The following is a 20,848-nucleotide window of genomic DNA, read 5'->3' on the forward strand; positions in this document are numbered from 1 at the left end:
TGCCATTTGGGAAAATTAATGCTTACCCAGGTGACAAGAGGGCTAGACATAAACTGCTCCAACAGGGGTGTGAATATCTCATTCTCCATTTTATAAAAAAGGCTAAAATCAATGTGGCTCCTTTGCTTCAAAAAAATACAGATTTGCCCTCTTTGTAGCAACTCTCTAAAACGCTCCCAGGATTTAGCAGCAGCAAATGACCCCCATTTCTCCAAAGCAATATAAAAAACTGTGTATTGACAGCTGAGATTTATCCTCTTCTTTTTTTAAAAAAATGCAATTGAAAGTCCGTCTACATTCATTTCAGCCTTCCTATTGATGGGTCTCTCCCGCTCTACATAGTGAAGGGGAAGAAGGAAGGAAAGAAAGGAGAAAAGCTGCTGGAATCTACATCCGACAAAAAAAAAAAAACAACAAAACCCTCCAGGCTACCGCTGCAACTCCTCACTCAGCAAGGAGGGGAAACCCCAGTTTAACTCTCCAGCCTAATCGCCCCCAGAGCAAGGAGAGGAGGAAGAGGGGGCAAATACCACTCAGCAGCCCCCACCTCAGATTAAACGTTGCGCCGATGAGAGGCACAGCCTCTGAACCCCCTCCCGCCCCCACTAGTGTCACAGGCAGCCCAGGGATAGGGAAGCAGCCTACCCCCCAGCAGCGAGGGGAAGCTATTTCTAATCAGTTCCCCTTTCTAGCCCCCGCTGCCATCAACTGAACTGCGACAGAGAAGGGACAAGACTCCTTCCCACATGCAATCTGCCTCGCCCTGTGATCTCGCCCTCCCCCACGCCCGTTGCACTCGCAGGCTCCCTCCTTTCCGCGGCTTCTCAGCGCCCAACACCCCTACTTGCTCCTTGGTGCCTCGCTGCTCCTGAGCCCCCCCTACCTCCCAGCAGACTCCTCAATTCCCCCCTGCTCCCTTGGCTCCTCAACCTCCCGCTGTCCCTGAGAACTAATTTCCTTTGCAGGAACCGCCCCCCGTCCCTTCTCCAAGTAACGGCCACCAAGCCCAATCAGCCCCAGCACAGCCGCATCACACTCTCTGTACACACGGCTCCAAGGAAAGCAAGAGCGGATGGATCCCTAGCCCGTCTCCGCAAAAACGAAGAGTATCCCTCCGCCAACCTATTCTCCGCCTCTGGATGGTGGTGGAATTGAGGAGGGGGATGGGGGGAAACCGCTGCATGGCTCGCGCCCGCGCACACAACTTCAGCTCGCGCACTGCAGCAGCGGCAGCGGAGACGCGCGTCCACGGTGGGGCGGGACTCGGGAGCTCGGAGAAGCTACAATAGACCGAAGGTGAGGGGTGGGGCGTGCCTCTGCCCTCGGGCTCCTCTGGGGCTTGATTGCTCTGTCTGCCCGCTGGCAGAAGGATACTGATTCAGTTTGACTCTCTGTGGGGCAAAGGTGTGCGAGGGAAGAGTGGGGTGAAACCCCTCTGGGGTGGGGGAAAAAAAAGGTGTCAGTCTTCTCCAGTTCCCCTGGAGGAGAAAGAGAGGCGCTGCATTCTCCCTTTTCTGCACCCTGCGGATGAGGTGGTTCAGCCACTCTCATAACCACGGATCGTAGGGGGGTTTTGAGGGAGGGGTCCTCTCTCTTTTTTTTTTTTTTTTAAAGGTGAAATTGAGACACACCCACATAGACGAAACCAGTCTGCTTGAACTTGGGACAAAGAGGGGAACGAGGACGATCTTGTTAATGATGACAAGCAGTGTGTTCACCCACGCTATTGTCCTAGTGCTGTCTCCTGACTCTTACGCATTCAGTTCTCATCTCAAGCATTACATTAATATAGGAGATTTTATGTACTTAATATACTCAGACTGTATTGTATTGACAGAGCAGTTTACAAATCTCAGACTAAATCCAACCACTCTCATGTGACAGGAGAGAAATTTTAGCTGCATATTTTCCAGATAACTTTATCTTGTTTTTTCAGCCCTTCCAGCCTAATATGGTTCAAATTAAATCTTCGAAAAAATTCCAAATAGGGAAACAGATTGTGTTTTTAACCCAAATGTCTGGATGCCATATCTGTCCGAATTCTCTAAGATTAGGAAGGAAATCTCCCTTAATGACCTCTTCTACCCTGTAAAAGAGTAGAAAAAATAAATTGTGGGTTGTGGGGAAAATAGTCTTTAAATCAGATTTCAAATACAAGAGATTTACTGGTAAATTATTAACACACAACAAAAGTTGTAGATTTGGGTGGCTTGGCTTTGCTTTGCAATGATGAGATTTCATCTCTCTGTAAATCGGTCATGGATGTATACAAAGCAGGTTCTTCTTTCTCTCCTTCCCTCCCAAAACAGATGAGTAGGGAGGTTTCATTGTTAGTTTTGCCATGAATGGGAACAGGCAGGGAAAACAACGTTGTGAAGTCTTGGACCAGAGTAAAGGTCTGGTGATACATGAGTGAATAATGGCCAATAAACTACTAGCCCTTAAACCCAACTACGAAAGCATTTTTGTAAAAGCCTGGATAACTAACCAGTAAGCTCTCCGTGTGCTATAAAGCATTTCTTGGGAATTAAAGACTGGCTAGGAGGAACTGTTGATCCCCAAGACTCAGCTGCAGGTTAGTAACACCAGTTGATCTTCAATTCCTAGAAAATACTTTGTGCTGACATCTGTGTTATTATTATGAGATGAACATTTGATGAAACAGTTTTAAAAGTATGTTTTGTTTGGGTTTTTTCCATCTTGGGTGTTGTTATGACATCACTGGACAGCAGGAGCACTCACTTTATGCATGTTCTGGGCATTTCTAGATAATGAGTATACTGTTTGCAGTGTTGTTATAGCCCTGTTGGTCCCAGGATATTAGAGACAAGGTGGGTGAGGTAATATCTTTTACTGGACCAACTTCTGTTGATGAAAGAGACAAGCTTTTCAGCTACACAAACATGAAGAAGACCTCTGTGAAGCTCAAAAGCTTGTCTCTTTCAACAACAGAAGTTGATCCAATAAAAGATATTACCTCATCCATATTGTCTCAGTATATGGAGCAGTCAGGCCACTGAATTTATGGTATCCATTTTATAATTTCTTTAAGAAGTCCACTGCAAATCGGTGCATTTCAACAAATGATTCATAGTTAATTGCAAAGTCTGGAGGTATAGGCAAGGGAATACCAACACATAAACAAAATGGGGGAAAAGTAATGTATTACTTTCATAATTTTTTTAGCATAACCACACAATAAAATTGACAAGCTGTTATAATTGCAGCAATTGTGAAATTGCAAATTCAAGAAAATTTACCTTGATTTCTGTTATACATCCTCAGATTAGCTTCAGAATTATATATATATATTATATTATATATATAACTTCCCTCTGATAATTGACAAGACAGCATGGTGTTAGTACAAATACACTGATGGTACCCAGATATGTAGTTCTGTCTCAGCCAATCATGGCCACTCCGTCTTGGGACTCTTTCATTGCTTCTTCAAGATTGAAGAGTGACATAAAACAGTTAGTTGAAACTAAACCGCTCTACAGGAAAGGCATTGGTGGTGGGATGGGGGGAAATTGTGTGTGATGGCTAATCTGTCTACTAATAGGGTTTGCCTCCAAGTGTGCCACTAAAGATACAAAAGGTAGAGGTTTTTTTACTGCATATTGAAATATGGAAATCCAATTTTTAGTAGTTTCAAGAAGATTTTGTTCACCTCTGAAATATTAAGAAGTTGTGAATTTTTTTTTATGGCACAGAACCACATCACTGAAATCCATGTCTTGCAACCTGTAGGATGGATTGCAATAATGCTTTTTACTTGAGGCTACACGACTCGTTATTAAAGAATCATAGAATATCAGGGCTGCAAGGGACCTCAGGAGGTCATCTAGTCCAACCCCCTGCTCAAAGCAGGACCAATCCCCAACTAAATCATCCCAGCCAGGACTTTGTCAAGTTTGAAAACCTCGAAGGAAGGAGATTCCACCACCTCCCTAGGTAACCCATTCCAGTGCTTCACCACCCTCTTAGTAAAAAAGTTTTTCCTAACATCCAACCTAAACCTCCCCCACTGCAACTTGAGACCATTACTCCTTGTTCTGTCATCTGATACCACTGAAAACAGTCTAGATCCATCCTTTTTGGAACCCCACTTCAAGTAGTTGAAAGCAGCTATCAAATCCCCCCTCACTCTTCTCTTCTGCAGACTAAACAAGCCCAGTTCCCTCAGCCTCTCCTCATAAGTCATGTGCTCCAACCCCCTAATCATTTTTGTTGCCCTCTGCTGGACTCTTTCCAATTTTTCCACATCCTTCTTGTAGTGTGGGGCCCAAAACTGGACACAATACTCCAGATGAGGCCTCACCAATGTCGAATAGAGAGGAATGATCATGTCCCTCAATCTGCTGGCAATGCCTCTACTTATACAGCCCAAAATGCCGTTAGTCTTCTTGGCAACAGGGGCACACTGATGACTCATATCCAGCTTCTCATCCACCATAACCCTTGGTCCTTTTCTGCAGAACTGCTGCCTAACCACTCAGTCCATAGTCTTTAGCAGTGCATGGGATTCTTCCGTCATAAGTGCAGGACTCTGCACTTGACCTTTATGAATCTCATCAGATTTCTTTTGGCCCAATCCTCTAATTTGTCTGGTCCCTCTGTATCCTATTCCTACCCTCCAGCATATCCACCACTCCTCCCAGTTTAGTGTCATCTGCAAACTTGCTGAGGGTGCAGTCCACACCATCTTCCAGATCATTAATGAAGATATTGAACAAAACCAGCCCCAGGACCGACCCTTGGAGCACTCCGCTTGATATCGACTGCCAACTAGACATGGAGCCATTGATCACTACCCGTTGAGCCCAACAATCTAGCCAGCTTTCTATCCACCTTATAGTCCGTTCATCCAGCCTATACTCCTTTAACTTTATGGCAAGAATACTGTGGGAGATCATATTAAAAGCTTTGCTAAAGTCAAGGAATCATACATGCACTGCTTTCTCCTCATCCACAGAGCCAATTATCTCATCATAGAAGGCAATTAGGTTATTCAGGCATGACTTGCCCTGGGTGAATACATGCTGACTGTTCCTGATAACTTTCCTCTCCTCTAAGTGCATCAGAATTGATTCCTTGAGGACCTGCTCCACGATTTTTCCAGGGACTGAGGTCAGGCATACTGGCCTGTAGTTTCCCTGATCCTCCTTATTCCCTTTTTTAAAGATGTAGTATTAGCCTTTTTCTAGTCATCCAGGACCTCCCCTGATCGCCATGAGTTTTCAAAGACAATGGTAAATGGCTCTGCAATCACATCCGCCAACTCCTTTAGCACGCTCGGATGCAGCGCATCCAGTCCCATGGACTTGTGCTCATCCAGCTTTTCTAAATAGTCCCGAACCACTTCTTTCTCCACAGAGGGCTGGTCACCTCCTTCCCATGCTGTACTGCCCAGAGCAGCAGTCTGGGAACTGACCTTGTTCGTGAAGACAGAGGCAAAAAAAGCATTGAATACATTTAGCTTTTTCCACATCCTGACTCATTAGGTTGCCTCCTACATTCACTAAGGGACCCACACTTTCCTTGTCTTTCTTTCTGTTGCTAACTTACCCAAAGAAACCCTTCTTCTTACTCTTAACGTCCCTTGCTAGCTGCAACTCCAAGTGTGATTTGGCCTTCCTGATTTCACTCCTGCATGCCTGAGCAATATTTTTATACTCCTCCCTGGTCATTTGTCCAGTCTTCCACTTTTTGTAAGCTTCTTTTTTGTGTTTAAGATCAGTAAGGATTTCACTGTTAAGCCAAGCTGGTCACCTGCCATATTTACTATTCTTTTTACACATCGGGATGGATTGTTCCTGCAACCTCAATAAGGATTCTTTAAAATACAGCCAGCTCTCCTTGACCTCTTTCCCCCTCATGTTATTCTCCCAGGGGATCCTGCCCATCAGTTCCCTGAGGGAGTCAAAGTCTGCTTTTCTGAAGTCCAGGGTCCGCATTCTGCTGCTCTCCTTTCTTCCTTGTGTCATGATCCTGAATTCGACCATCTCATGGTACTGCCATTATTATATAATAAGCTGTAGAATTGCTCTGTGACATTTGACAATAGGCTTCAGTAATATCTGAGGAGTTTGGAAAAAAAAGAAAAGGAGTACTTGTGGCACCTTAGAGACTAACAAATGTATTTGAGCATAAGCTTTCGTGAGCTACAGCTCACTTCATCGGATGCATTCGGTGGAAAATACAGTGGGGAGATTTATATACACACACAGAGAACATGAAACAATCAATTTTATCATATACACTGTAGGAGAGTGATCACTTAAGATGAGCTATTACCAGCAGGAGGGGGGGGGGAAGGAGGAAAACCTTTTGTGGTGATAATCAAGGTGGGCCATTTCCAGCAGTTAACAAGAACGTCTGAGGAACAGGAGGGGGTGGGGTGGGGGGAGAAATAACATGGGGAAATAGTTTTACTTTATGTAATGACCCATCCACTCCCAGTCTCTATTCAAGCCTAAGTTAATTTTATCCAGTTTGCAAATTAATTCCAATTCAGCAGTCTTTCGTTGGAGTCTGTTTTTGAAGGTTTTTTGTTGAAGGATAGCCACTCTCAGATCTGTAATCGTGTGACCGGAGAGATTGAAGTGTTCTCTGACTGGTTTTTGAATGTTATAATTCTTGACGTCTGATTTGTGTCTATTTATTCTTTTACGTAGAGACTGTCCAGTTTGACCAAAGTACATGGCAGAGGGGCATTGCTGGCACATGATGGCATATATCACATTGGTAGATGCGCAGGTGAAGTTTGGCAATCTGTGTTCACTGCCTATTGAGTGAATGCAATTCTAAGGGTATGTCTACACTATGAAATTAGGTTGATTTTATAGTAGTCAATTTTTAGAAAACGATTTTATACAGTCGATTTTGTATGTCCCTACCAAGCACATTAAGTCAGCAGAATGCGTCCTCACTACCGGGGCTAGAATCGACTCACGGAGCGGTGTACTGTGGGAAGCTATCCCACAGTTCCCGCATTCTCCGCTGCCCATTGGAATTCTGGGTTAAGCTCCCAATGCCTGATGGGGCAAAAACATTGTCAAGGGTGGTTTTGGGTACATGTCAGTCGCCCCTCCCTCTTTTCCTCACTCTGTGAAATCAACAGCAGACAATTGTTTCCCGCCTTTTTTCCTGGGTTACCCTTGCAGACGCCATACCATGGCAAGCATGGAGCCTGCTCAGCTCAGCGCTGCTGTTGTGAGCATTGTAAACACCTCACGCATTATCCTTGAGTATGTGCAGAACTGGGCTAAGAGATGCCAGCACGAGGATGATTGTGATGAAGACATAGACAGAACCATTCCTGAAAGCATGGGTTGTGGCATTTGGGACATCATGGTGGCAGTGGGGTTGGTTGATACAGTGGAACGCCAATTCTGGGCCTGGCAAACAAGCGCAGACTGGTGGGACTGCATAGCGTTGCAGGTATGGGATGATTCACAGTGGCTGCAAAACTTTCGCATGCTTAAGGCCACATTCCTTGAACTTTGTGAGTTGCTTTCCCCCACCCTGAAGCGCAGGAATACCAAGATGAGAGCTGCCCTGACAGTTCAGAAGCGAGTGATGATAGCCCTGTGAAAGCTTGCAACACCTGACTGCTACCGGTCAGTCGGGAATCAATTTGGAGTGGGCAAATCTACTGTGGGGACAGCTGTGATCCAAGTAGCCAATGCAATCATTGACGTTCTGCTATCAAGGGTAGCGACTCTGAGAAATGTGCAGGTCATAGTGGATGGCTTTGCTGCAATGGGGTTCCCTACCTGTGGTGGGACAATAGACGGAACACATATCCCTACCTTGGCATCGGACCACCTTAGCAACCAGTACTTAAACTGCAAAGGGTACTTCTCAGTGGTGCTACAAGCATTGGTGGATCACAAGGGACGTTTCAGCGACATCAACGTGGGATGGCCGGGAAAGGTGCATGACGCTCGCATCTTTAGGAACTCCAGGCTATTCGAGCAGTTGCAAGAAGGGACTTACTTCCAAGACCAGAAAAGTACCATTGGGGATGTTGAAATGCCAATAGTTATCCTTGGGGACCCAGCCTACCCCTTGCTCCCATGGCTCTTGAAGCCATACACAGGCAGCCTGGACAGTAGTAAAGAGCAGTTCAACTATAGGCTGAGCAAGTGCAGAATGGTGGTAGAATGTGCCTTTGGACATTTAAAAGCTCACTGGTGCTGTTTGCTGACTAGGTTAGACCTCAGCACAACCAACATTCCCATTGTTATTGCTGCTTGCTGTGTGCTCCATAATATCTGTGAGAGTAAGGGGGAGATGTTTATGGCCAGGTGGGAGGTTAAGGCAAATCGCCTGGCATCTGATTTTGAGCAGCCAAATTGAGCAGAGCGATTAGAAGAGCACAGCTAAGTGCACTGCGCATCATAGAAGTTTTGAAAACCAGTTTCATAACTGGCCAGGCTACGGTGTGACAGTTGTGCGTGTTTCTCCTTGCTGCAACCCCACCTCCTTTGTTGATTTTAATTCCCTGTAAGCCAACCACCCTCCCCCTTCAATCACAGCTAGGAAAGGAGATGAAGTAACTATTGTTTTGAAACCATGCATTCTTTCTTTATTAATTTTTTAAAAAGTGAGATAACTGACAAGGTAGCCTGGGTTGGGTGGGGTGCGGGATGAGGGAAGGACAAGGCCACATTGGTTATTGTAGCCACACTACAAATCAAAACTGTTTGAATTACAGCCTTCTGTTGCTTGGGCCATCCTCTGGAGTGGAGTGGCTGGGTGCCTGGAGCCTCCCCCTCAGCATTCTTGGATGTCTGGGTGAGGAGGATATGGAACTTGGGGAGGAGGGCAGGCGGTTATACAATGGATGCAGTGGGGGTCGGTGTTCTTGTTGGCTTTCCTGCAGCTCCAACAAACGCTTCATCATGTCAGTTTGCTTGCCAGTTAGCCTCAGCATTGCCTCCTGCCTCTGCTCTTCGTGCTCACTTAATGCTTTCCTAGCCTCTGCCACTGAATGCCTCAGGGCACAGGTTAATGCATGATCAGTGAGGGTGGACTGCATGAGCTCGGAAAACATCTAATCGCGTGTGTGGTTTTTTTTGCCTTCTAATCTGCAATAACCTCAGAACGGAGATAATAGAGGGAGCACAGAACATGTGCACTGAGGGGAGATAAAAAGGAAAGTAAAATTTAAGATGATAATTTCTGAGAACAAAAGGGAGATGCTTTCACAGTGAATCAAGCAATTCACAGCAGACATTTGCTTTAGGTACAAGGTCGCATTTTTGCCTTTTATATTGAGCGCCTGCCATTATGATGACACATCACAAACGGCTGGGCAACAGAATTTGGTTTCCAGGCAGCCATGGTAAGCCTTTTGATATGCGGGGTTGGCTTCTTACATCTTCATAACATGTGGGAATGGTTTCAAACTGCAGAGCCTTCCTTTCCCATAGCAAGCAATGTCGGTTGGGTTTCACATTTAAAAGGAGGGGGCTGCAGTTTTCAGGTGGATGTGCAACACACACCTCCCCCCACCCCACCGCGTGGCTATTCTCTGGGATGATCCCTTCGTCCGTCCCCCCCACCGCATGGCTATTCTCCGGGATGATCCCTTTTAACCAAGCGCAAACAACCCAGCATGAACAGGGTCCTTTTACTGTTCCCTTACAAAAATTCCCCTATTTCAACCAGGTGACCATGAATGATATCACTGTCCTGAGGCTAACACAGAAAGATAAGACCGAATGTTGCTTGAATGTGACCAAAACCCAGGACCATTCGCTGCCACGCTTTGTGCTGCAGTGATTCCAGACTATTTGCTACTGGCTTGGCGTGATAAGTGTCCTACCGTGTGGAGGACGAAATAAGGCAGCCCTCCCCAGAAACCTTCTACAAAGGCTTTTCAGCAGTACCCCCAGTAGAACTTCATGGAGATGTCCCTGGAGGATCCCCAGACACGTTAACAGACTTTTCCAGTAGCTGTACTGGCCGCGAATGCATCCCAATTGTTCAGGGCAAATCAAACATTAAACACTATTTCTTTTAACCCCTGTAGCGTCGTTACAAATGTATACTCACCAGAACTGCCTTCTCTGGCTTCAGGGTCGGGGATCTCGCCTTGGGAAGATATTGGCTCCAGGGTGATGAAAAGGTCCTGGCGGCCGGGGAGAACGGATTCACTGCTTGCCTGCTGCGCATTCTCCTCCTCCTCCTCTTCCTCATCTACAAAATCCTCCTCCCCGTTGCATGAGACTCCTCCCTTGCAGGTGTCCACGGACAGTGGTTGGGTAGTGGTAGGGTCCCCCCCTGAATGCCATGCAGCTGACCATAGATGTGGCATGTATGGGGCTCTGACCCAGAGCAACCGTTTGCCTCCTTTGTCTTTTGATAGGCTTGCCTGAGCTCCTTAACTTTCACACAGCACTGCTGTGTGTCCTTGTAGCTTCTCTCTACCGTGTCCTGTGCGATTTTGGCATATATATTAGCATTTCTTCTTTTTGATTGGAGTTCGGCCTGCACAGATTCTTCTCCCCATACAGCAATCAGATCCAGGGTCTCCCTTTCGGTCCATGCTGGAGCTTGTTTGCGATTCTGGGGGGATTGCATGGTCACCTGTGCTGCTGAGCTTGCCACACTGACCAAACAGGAAATTAAATTCAAAATTTCCCAGGGCTTTTCCTGGCTAGCATTGGAGTTCAAAGTTCTGTCCAGAGTGGTCACATTGGAACACTCTGGGATAGCTCCCAAAAGGCAATACTGTCGAATTGCATCCACACTACCCCAAATTCGACCTAGCAAGGTCGATTTTAACGCTAATCCCCTCACCGGGGAGGAGTACAGCAGTCAATTTTAAGAGCCCTTTAGGTCAACGGAACGGGGTTGGTTGTGTAGATGCATTCATTTTTAAATCGACCTAATGGTGCTAAATTTGACCTAACCCCGTAGTGTAGACCAGGGCAAAGTCTTAGCATTTCAAGCCATGAAAACTATGGTTTACTTTAGGAACTGTTTTCTGCTTTACATCCTGCTATATCAGATGTAATGTGGTTGGAGCTGCTGTTCATCTCTATTTACGATATAGGAATGATGGAAGGCACTTTCTCTGTCTAGGATCTGTGGTTTCAGAGTAGCAGCCGTGTTAGTCTGTATTCGCAAAAAGAAAAGCAGTACTTGTGGCACCTTAGAGACTAACAAATTTATTTGAGCATAAGCTTTTGTGAGCTACAGCGATGCTCTTCTCACTGTTTGCCTAAGTATACTCTGGCATCCTTCTGGACAAGACTCAAAACTTTGTTTACTTTGTAATTTTATACTTATGGTTCTGTATAAATAATTTGTGCTCCAATCTGATCACCCCATTTCAAAGATATGTAGCAGAATTAGAGAGGGTGCAAAAATGGCTGATTAAAATAATTTCAGATATGGCAATATTTCCATATGAGGAGAAAATAGTGGGAACTGTTTAGTTTAGAGAAAAGATGAAGAAGGGACATGTGAGGGGTATATAAAATAGTAAATAGTATCAAGTTTAGTTAGATGCTCCTATTTACCCTCAAAACAAGTTAAAAAAAGGACATCTAATGAAATTAAAAGGCAATACATTTAAAAGGAATGCTAGAAGGAATTTTTTTAAAAAACATAACACAGCCTTTGGAACTTGTTGCCAAACAATATCACTGGGTCAAAGAGTTAGCAGAATTCACACCAGGAGTGTACATTTTTACAAATGAGTTTATCCACAGTTACATTAGATAAGGCAAAAATAATTATAAGGCACACACGCCCTCTTACTTGTATCTCTCATAATTATTTGTAGCTTATCTACTATTCCTCCTCACTTGGTACCTACTCATGCATGGAGCCCAGTCCCACGTAGCTTGCAATGGGAGGGGCTTCTGTCTGGTTAAGAAAGGGGTAGAGTTGTGGAGCTGACACTTTTCCACCATTGTTCTGCAGTCCTTCCCCTCCCCACCCTCCGCCCAACCACATATACCAGCTCAGGGACCCTCAATTCACAGAAAGTAGAATGACCAACCTGCCTCTTCATACGCACCTTATTTTCACCATGTTACCTCATGACTGTGTGTTGGTACCAGCTTCATGAGAGGTACAAGTTAGAGAGATTTGTGGGGCCAGGTATTAAGGGCTTCACCCTTCACTCTAGAAGTAAATGGAAGTTTCGCCAATGATTTCATTTGGCACAGGATCAGGCAGTTCGAATTCTGAAATTTCTAAGACATAGGTTTGGAGTTCAATCTCTTTTTGATTAAACTATTCTTGGCTTTATTTATTTAATTTAACTTTTTGAGATCTTCACATTTTCAGTTTTTATCATTTGTTAGGTTTAATTTATACAAAAATCAGTTGTTAATTTATGCCCTTTGATAAAAGTTTTTAAGTGCCCAGTTCTGCAGATTGCTACTTGCGTAAGTAAGGGTGTGCAGGATCAGTTTCATACTATTTTTTCCTTTTTTAAACTAACATTCCTCCCACTCCTCTCCTGTTCTAAAAAACCTTCCACAACCTTCTAAAAATTTTAAATTAAAACAAAAAGCTAAGGACATATGCAAACTTTCTACACATATGGCAAGTGGCTGTCAGCAACACTCTCAAGTCCTCCTGCAGCCTGGTCTGCTAATTTGGATGAAATCATAGACATCACTAAAAAAAACCCCAACAAAATTATACTTACCAGCAAAGATCCATTCTGCTCAGAGTTTCAAAATCTGCCCTAGTTACATTAGTTCCTACAGGTCTCCTATAGGGTAGGATTTCATTTATTTTCCCCTCTTCTCCATGGAATAGGAAATTTCATGGGTGGGGGGTGTTTTGTTTTTCAGTTAAACTAAGTAGGAAAATGTTTAAAGCATTATTTTACTTGTAAAATATAGAGGCATTTGAATATTTTAAAATAGCTTTAAGGATTATTGATATTAAGTGTTTAACTCTTTTAAATGTTCCAGAGCCAAACATTATCAAGAGTGTTTTGTATTTGTATGAAATGGTTCCTTCAATAATCTATCCATATGCAGACAGAAGAAGGAAAAATCCTGTTCTTTCAGGTTTATATTGTTTAAAACAGATCTGTTAGTACTTAATACAGTATGTAACCTACTATTGCTGAAAAAACAGCTTTAAGGATTAACCTTTTTTATTTAAAATGTAGTGTTTGTGTCTAAATACATTTGTTATAGAAGAGAATTTCTGAGCCATAAGAACATTAGGACACTAAACTATCTAAACTACTACATGCCACAAGGGCCACAACAATAGTTCCCTTAACCCACCCAGCAATATTGTTAATCTATCCACCTATTCTCTTCGCCCAGCAGAAGAATCTGTCCTATCTCGGGACCTCTCCTTCTGCCTCTCATAGAATCATCATAATAGAATATCAGGGTTGGAAGGCACCTCAGAAGGTCATCTAGTCCAACCCCCTGCTCAAAGCAGGACCAATTCCCAATTTTTGCCCCAGATCGCTAAATGGCCCCCTCAAGGATTGAACTCACAACTCTGTGTTTAGCAGGCTAATGCTCAAACCACTGAGCTATCCCTCCACGCCCACGACATAATACAGTTCTGTGGTGACCTAGAATCCTATTTTCGACATCTCCGACTCAAGGAGTATTTCCAACACACCTCTGAACAAAATACTAACTCACAGAGACCTTCCTACCAACACTACAAAAAGAAGGATTCTGGGTGCACTCCTCCTGAAGGTTGAAACAACAGACTGGACTTCTACATAGAGTGCTTCCGCTGACGTGTACGGGCTGAAATTGTGGAAAAGCAGCATCACTTGCCCCATAACCTCAGCTGTGCAAAACACAATGCCATCCATAGCCTTAGAAACAACTCTGACATAATCAAAAAGGCTGACAAAGGAGGTGCTATCGTCATCATGAATAGGTCTGCATATGAACAAGAAACTGCTAGGCAGCTCTCCAAAACCACTTTCTACAAGCCATTACCCTCTGATCCCACTGAGGGTTACCAAAAGAAACTACACCATCTGCTCAAGAAACTCCATGAAAAAGCACAAGAACAAATCCCCACCGACACACCCCTAGAACCCTGACCAGGGGTATTCTATCTGCTACCCAAGATCCATAAACCTGGAAATCCTGGACGCCCCATCATCTCAGGCATTGGCACCCTGACAGTAGGATTGTCTGGCTATGTAGACTCCCTCCTGAGACCCTATGCTACCAGCACTCCCAGCTATCTTTGAGACACCACTGACTTCCTGAGGAAACTACAATGCATCGGTGATCTTCCTGAAAACACCATCCTAGCCACTATGGATGTAGAAGCCCTCTACACCAACATTCCACACAAAGATGGACTACAAGCTGTCAGGAACAGTATCCCCAATAATGTCACGGCAAACCTGGTGGCTGAACTTTGTGACTTTGTCCTCACCCATAACTATTTCACATCTGGGGAAAATGTATACCTTCAAATCAGCGGCACTGCTATGGGTACCCGCATGGCCCCACACTATGCCAACTTTTTTATGGCTTACTTAGAACAACGCTTCCTCAGCTCTCATCCCCTAATGCCCCTACTCTACTTGCGCTACATGGATGACATCTTCATCAACTGGACCCATGGAAAAGAAGCCCTTGAGGAATTCCACCATGATTTCAACAATTTCCATCCCACCATCAACCTCAGCCTGGACCAGTCCACACAAGAGGTCCACTTCCTGGACACCACGGTGCTAATAAGCGATGGTCACAAACGCTACCCTATACCAGAAACCTACTGACCTCTATACTTACCTACGTGTCTCCAGCTTTCATCCAGACCACACCACACGATCCATTGTCTACAGCCAAGCTCTACGATACAACGGCATTTGCTCCAACCCCTCAGACAGAGACAAACACCTACAAGATCACTATCAAACGTTCTTACAACTACAGTACCCACCTGCTGAAGTGAAGAAACAGATTGACAGAGCCAGAAGAGTACCCGGAAGTCACCTACTACAGGACAGGCCCAACAAAGAAAATAACAGAATGCCACTAGCCATCACCTTCAGCCCCCAACTAAAACCTCTCCAACGCATCATCAAGGATCTACAACCTATCCTGAAGGATGACCCATCGCTCTCACAGATCTTGGGAGACAGGCCAGTCCTTGCTTACACACAGCCCCTCAACCTGAAGCAAATACTCAACAGCGACCACACAACAGAACCACTAACCCAGGAATCTATCCTTGCAACAAAGCCCGTTGCCAACTGTGTCCATATATCTATTCAGGGGACACCATCATAGGGCCTAATCACATCAGCCACACTATCAGAGGCTCGTTCACCTGCACATCTACCAATGTGATATATGCCATCATGTGCCACCAATGCCCCTCTGCCATGTACATTGGCCAAACTGGACAGTCTCTACATAAAAGAATAAATGGACACATTTCAGACATCAAGAATTGTAACATTCAAAAACCAGTCGGAGAACTCTTCAATCTCTTTGGTCACTCGATTACAGACCTAAAAGTGGCAATTCTTCAACAAAATAACTTCAAAAACAGACTCCAACAAGAGACTGCTGAATTGGAATTAATTTGCAAACTGGACACAATTAACTTAGGCTTGAATAAAGACTGGGAGTGGATGTGTCATTACACAAAGTAAAACTATTTCCCCTTGTTTATTTCCCCTCCTACTGTCCTTGCCAACTGCTGGAAAGGGCTCACCTTGATTATCACTACAAAAGGTCCCGTCCCCCACTCTCAGCTCTCCTGCTGGTAATAGCTCATCTTTCCTGATCACTCTTGTTACATTCTGTATGGTAACACCGATTGTTTCATGTTCTCTGTGTATGTAAATCTCCACACTGTATTTTGCACTGCATGCATCCAATGAAGTGAGCTGTAGCTAACAAAAGCTTATGCTCAAATAAGTTTGTTAGTCTCTAAGGTGCCACAAGTACTCCTTTTCTTTTTGAAGAACATAGTGAGTTTGTGGCACATTTTAGGAAGCTTCTAGAGAGAGCATTATATAAACATAGGCACCCCAATCTGCCCTCTTATAAAGAATACATTCATTAGAACCAGGACTGGCACTTCAGAGTAAAGTTCTGTCCTGATTCAGCTAGCCCCTAGGGAGAAGATAGAATATTGCCTTTACCAGCCTTTGTGCACAAAGTTCCAAATCCTTCTGTTTTTACTCATGTCTGAATTGTGATTCCAAGCTTCATGCACAGGGGAGATTCTGCATGTGCATTGTCCCTGCCCTGTAATGAGCCAGATATAAGCCACCTCTGTGTCATCCTCCTTAGAACTGTATGGAGGGCTCTTGGCAGGGTAGAATGAATGTATAGACATGATCAGTCTGCAGCAAAGACCCCAGCTCCTCAGATAATACAGTTTAATCAGAATCTGATCTTTCATTAAAAAAAAACCTAGCTCTCATAGTTTCTAAGAAACGGTTGAAAACATGACGTGAGCATAATTAATGTGGTGATGTCTGCTTGAGTCTGCAGAGAGCCTAAAATAATAGCTATGAGATGTGTGAACAGCCCCATTCATCATTTTAATGTTAATACCAAAAGGTCTGTGAATCCCTGCCAATACCACCCCAAGAGGTGTTAGTAGGAGAAGAATTCAGACCCACTCCACCCACACAAGCAGATACACCCTGGCTGATGCAGAACGCACCACAGGGGCCTCTCTGCTACCTCCACTGTCTTTTTGGGGAAAAGGAGCAAAGGAAACCCCTGTTGCTACTCTCCCTGCCACTCCTGTTCAGGAGATGGCCTCCAGTGCCACTGTCCTGGCCTCTCTGGAAAAAGTGGAGGGGAGTCTCCCATGCCACTAGTACTTGAAGTCGGGGGCAGGGCTACAGGGATGTGCCCATATTATGTGCCCAAGGCTCCAGATGAAACGGTTACTCACCTTCTCGTACTGTTGTTCTTCAAGATGTGTTGTTCACATCCATTCCAATAAAGTGTGCGGACACCGCTTGCACGGTCTTCGGAAATTTTTCCCTTAGCAGCTCCCATCTGGTTGGCTGTGGAGCCCCCTGGAATGGTACCTTCATGGCATTCAATATATGACACTGCCGACCCAACCCCCCCTTCAGTTCCTTCTTGCTGGCTACTACGATAGAGGGGAAGGAGGGTGGTATTGGAATGGACGTGAACAACACATCTCAAAGAACAACAGTTATAAGAAGGTGAGTAACCGTTTCTTTTTCTTCGAGTGCTTGTTCACGTTGATTCCAATCAGTTGACTCCCAAGCTCCACCCCGGAAGTGGTGTCGGAGTTAAGGAATAGCTGATTGGAGCACCGCTCTACTGAACGCTGCATCATCTCTGGCGTGTTGGATGATCGCACAGTGAGAGGTAAACGTATGCATTGATGACCATGTTGCTGCCCTGCAGATCTCTTGTATCAGTGCTTGGGCCAGAAACGCTGCTGATGCGGCTTGTACCCTTGTGGAAATTGCCTTAATAGCCAGAGCTGGAACCTTAGCCAGCTCGTAATGAGTGCAGATGCAGGCTGTAATCAGGAAGATATTCTTTGAGATGAGACTGGGAGACCTTTCATCCAGTCTGTCACATCCATGAATAGTTGGTTCGACTTCCTGAACAGCTGTGTGCGCTCGATGTAGAAAGCTAGCACCCGCCGAACATCCAATGAGTGTAGCCTCTGCTCTTGGGTACTGTTGTGAGGCTTACGATAAAAGACAGGTAGAAAAATGTTTTGGCTAGTATGGAATTGTAACACTACTTTAGGAAGAAAGGCTGGGTAAGGTCTTAGTTGCACCTTGTCCATGTGGTAGACTGTGTATGGAGGATCGGAGGTAAGGGCCTTTAACTCCGATACCCTCCTAGCCGATATGATGGCAACCAAGATAAAGAAGGGAGCAAGTTGCCAACAATTCAAATGCATGCCCCATTAGTCTGGAGAGGACCAGGTTAAGGTCCCATGCCGGAACAGGCTGTCTAACCTGTGGATGTAGCTGTTCCAGGCCCTTAAGGAAATGTCCTTCCATAGGATTAGCGAATAGAGAATGCCCAGACACTCCCAGATGGGAAGGCCAATATGGCTGCAAGGTGTGCCTTAATGGATGATGCTGCCCTCTTGATTGAGGTGCAGAAGGTACTCCAGGATGTGTGGTATAGATGCCTGGAGTGGAGGTGTGTGTTGCTGGGCACACCAGCAAGTGAACCTCTTCCACTGGGCTAGGTATGTGGCCCCGGTGGATGGTTTCCTGCTGCCGAGTGGAATCTCCCTTACTGGTTCCAAGCACAGGAGATCCATGGGGTTTAACCATGAAGCTTCCAGGCTGTGAGATGGAGGGACTTCAGGTCTGGGTGGTGGAGGCAAACGTGGTCCAGAGTGATCAAATCGGGGTTGAATAATAACACGATCAGGGTGTCCACTGACAGCTCCAGAAGTGTGGTGTACCAACGTTGATGGGCCCATGCTGGAGCCAGCAGAATTACATCCGCTTTGTCTTTGTGGATCTTGAGCAGCTCCTTGTGCACGAGTGGAACCGATGAGAAGGCATACATGTGTCGGTCTCCCCAGGGAAGCAGGAATGCATCCGTGATTGAACCCAGGCTGTGTTTCTGTAACAGAACATTGGGCACTTTCTGTTGCTCCGGGTGGAAAAGAGATCAACCTGGGGAAACCCCCACCTTTGAAAGATAGAATGAAGGATATCTGGATGGATGGACCTCTCGTGGTTGAAGAACGATCTGCTTTGGTGATCCGCTAGTTCATTCTGCACTCCTAGGAGATAGGACGCCTCCAGATGAATGCAGTGGGCTATGCAGAATTCCCATAGCTGGAGAGCCTCCCAACATAGCGGGGAAGAATGGGATCCACCCTGCTTGTTGATGTAAAACATAGCAGTGGTGTTGTCCGTCATCACTGCCATGCTCTGGCCTTGCAGCTGGGACTGGAAAGTTTGGCTAGTCACACTGCTCTCAGCTCCCTGATATTAATATGGAGGGAGAGCTCATCCTATGAATACAGACCCTGTGTTCGGAGATCTCCCAGATATGCCCCCCAATCCAGAGCTGACACGTCCGTTACTAGGGACAAGGATGGCTGTGGGCTGTTGAAGGAACCACCTTCGCATTCCATCTGAGGGTTGAGCCACCAAGGTAGGGACTTGAGTATATGTCCTGACACCGTCACTGCCGAGTCCAGGCTGTTATGTCCTACAGGGGCAACAGATTTGTATAATTTTTGGTGGTGTCCAGAACAGGTCCAAGTCCCACCCCCCTCACACATACAAACACCTGCATTGTAAGCTGATATATATATTTTTTAAATAATGTAAAAACATGAGGGCTCTGAGGTGGGGCTGGTGATGAGGAGTTTGGGATCTGTGAGGGGCTCAGGCAGAGGGTTGGGATGCAGGTCTGAGGGGTGTCACTGTACATGCTCCTAGGGCCCCTCTCAAGTTCGGGAAGCCTCCTCGCTTCCCCTGTGGTGAGTACTGGGGGGGCTGCCATCACATGTGTGCTTCCTCCTTCCCTGCTGCCCCTCACTGTAGCCTCACAGGGGGTGGATGGGTGGGGCTGCCCCTTGCCCAGCATGGGGCCGGAGTGGTGACTGCAGGTTGGGGGAGGGGACTCCTGTACTGGTGGAGGGTCCCACTGGAAAACGAGGGACCGAGTGGCTAGGCAGCAGTTCTGCAGAAAAGGACCTAGGCTTACAGTGGACGAAAAGCTGGATATGCGTCAATCGTGTGCCCATGTTGCCAAGAAGGCTAACGGCATTTTGGGCCGTATAAGGCATTGGTGAGGCCTCATCTAGACTATTGTGTCCAGTTTGGGCCCTACACTACAAGAAGGATGTGGGAAAATTGGAAGCGGTCCAGCAGAGGGCAACCAAAATGATTAGGGGGCTGGAGCACATGGCTTATGAGGAGAAGCTAAGGGAACTGGGATTATTTAGTGTGCAGAAGAGAAGAATGAGGAGGGATTTCATAGCTACTTTCAACTACCTGAAAGGAGGATTCCAAAGAGGATGGATCTACACTGTTCTCAGTGGTACCAGATGACAGAACAAAGAGTAATGGTCTCAAGTTGCAGTGGAGGAGGTTTAGGTTGGATATTAGGAACAACTTTTTCACTAGGAGGGTGGTGAAGCACTGGAATGTGTTACCTAGGGAGGTGGTGGAATCTCCTTCCTAAGAGGTTTTTAAGGTCAGGCTTGACAAAGCCCTGGCTGGGATGATTTAATTGCAGATTGATACTGCTTTGAGCAGGGGGTTGAATTAGATGACCTCCTGAGGTCCCTTCCAACCATGATATTCTATGAAAAGGGAAGGGTCTGAGGCAGAAGGGCAGGGGCAGAGTCAGCCTGCCCTGACACTAGTGAATGGGGGACACCAGGACCCTGCAGCGGCAGTTGATGCCAGGAGCCAGCAGAGCGTAACGTAGTGAGGCGTTGCAAGGGGCAGCCACCAGCTGAGCCAGGGACGCTCCAGGGCCCAGGAGAGGCATGCAGGGGCAGCAAGTGGGGGGACACTTGGGAGAGGTGCACAGGGCCCGCAGGCGGGGCCGGGGAGAGATCTGGCCCCAGACTTTGGTGGAGCCAAGCCCCTGGGCCCTGAATATTGCTGGAGCCCGGGCACCACAAGCCCATATAACTCACCCCCTGGCATCCCTGGTGGGATACCAATGCGAGCCACATTTGAAGGGGCCTGAGCCTCAGTTTAGGGTCTCGGACCGTGTAAGTGTGGCCAAGGAGACTCAGGCATCCCCTTGCGGTAGTGGTCAGGTACCACCTGAGGCTTTGGATAATGTCTATCATGGCTTGGAATCGTGTTTCTGGCAGGAACGCCGTTGCCTGTACTGAGTCCAGCACCACTCCG

General features: G+C 46.0%; 1 protein-coding gene and 1 long non-coding RNA gene across 11 annotated transcripts in view; one reads left to right on the forward strand and one right to left on the reverse strand.

Moving 5' to 3' along the window:
* CCDC88A (coiled-coil domain containing 88A) overlaps nt 1-974 on the reverse strand; it is a 354,197-nt gene extending 353,223 nt beyond the window's left edge. For 8 of the 10 annotated variants that reach the window (XM_043512327.1, XM_043512326.1, XM_043512325.1 and 5 more), the window contains exon 1: nt 27-568. In XM_043512327.1, the coding sequence (XP_043368262.1) occupies nt 27-89 (63 nt within the window). In that variant the 5' untranslated portion in view covers nt 90-568. Of the gene's footprint in view, nt 1-26; nt 569-883 lie in introns of those variants that run through there. The other 2 variants (XM_038395536.2, XM_038395525.2) reach the window with 1 other exon arrangement.
* A 164-nt stretch (nt 975-1,138) lies between these two features.
* The window catches only part of LOC122459674, a 42,757-nt gene continuing 23,047 nt past the window's right edge, over nt 1,139-20,848 (forward strand). Inside the window, exon 1 of the long non-coding RNA XR_006280498.1 lies at nt 1,139-1,296. This is a non-coding gene — a long non-coding RNA (uncharacterized LOC122459674). The remainder of the gene's footprint in view (nt 1,297-20,848) is intronic.

This window comes from Dermochelys coriacea, chromosome 3, assembly GCF_009764565.3.
Source record: "Dermochelys coriacea isolate rDerCor1 chromosome 3, rDerCor1.pri.v4, whole genome shotgun sequence".
In the NCBI taxonomy this organism is placed as follows: domain Eukaryota; kingdom Metazoa; phylum Chordata; order Testudines; family Dermochelyidae; genus Dermochelys; species Dermochelys coriacea.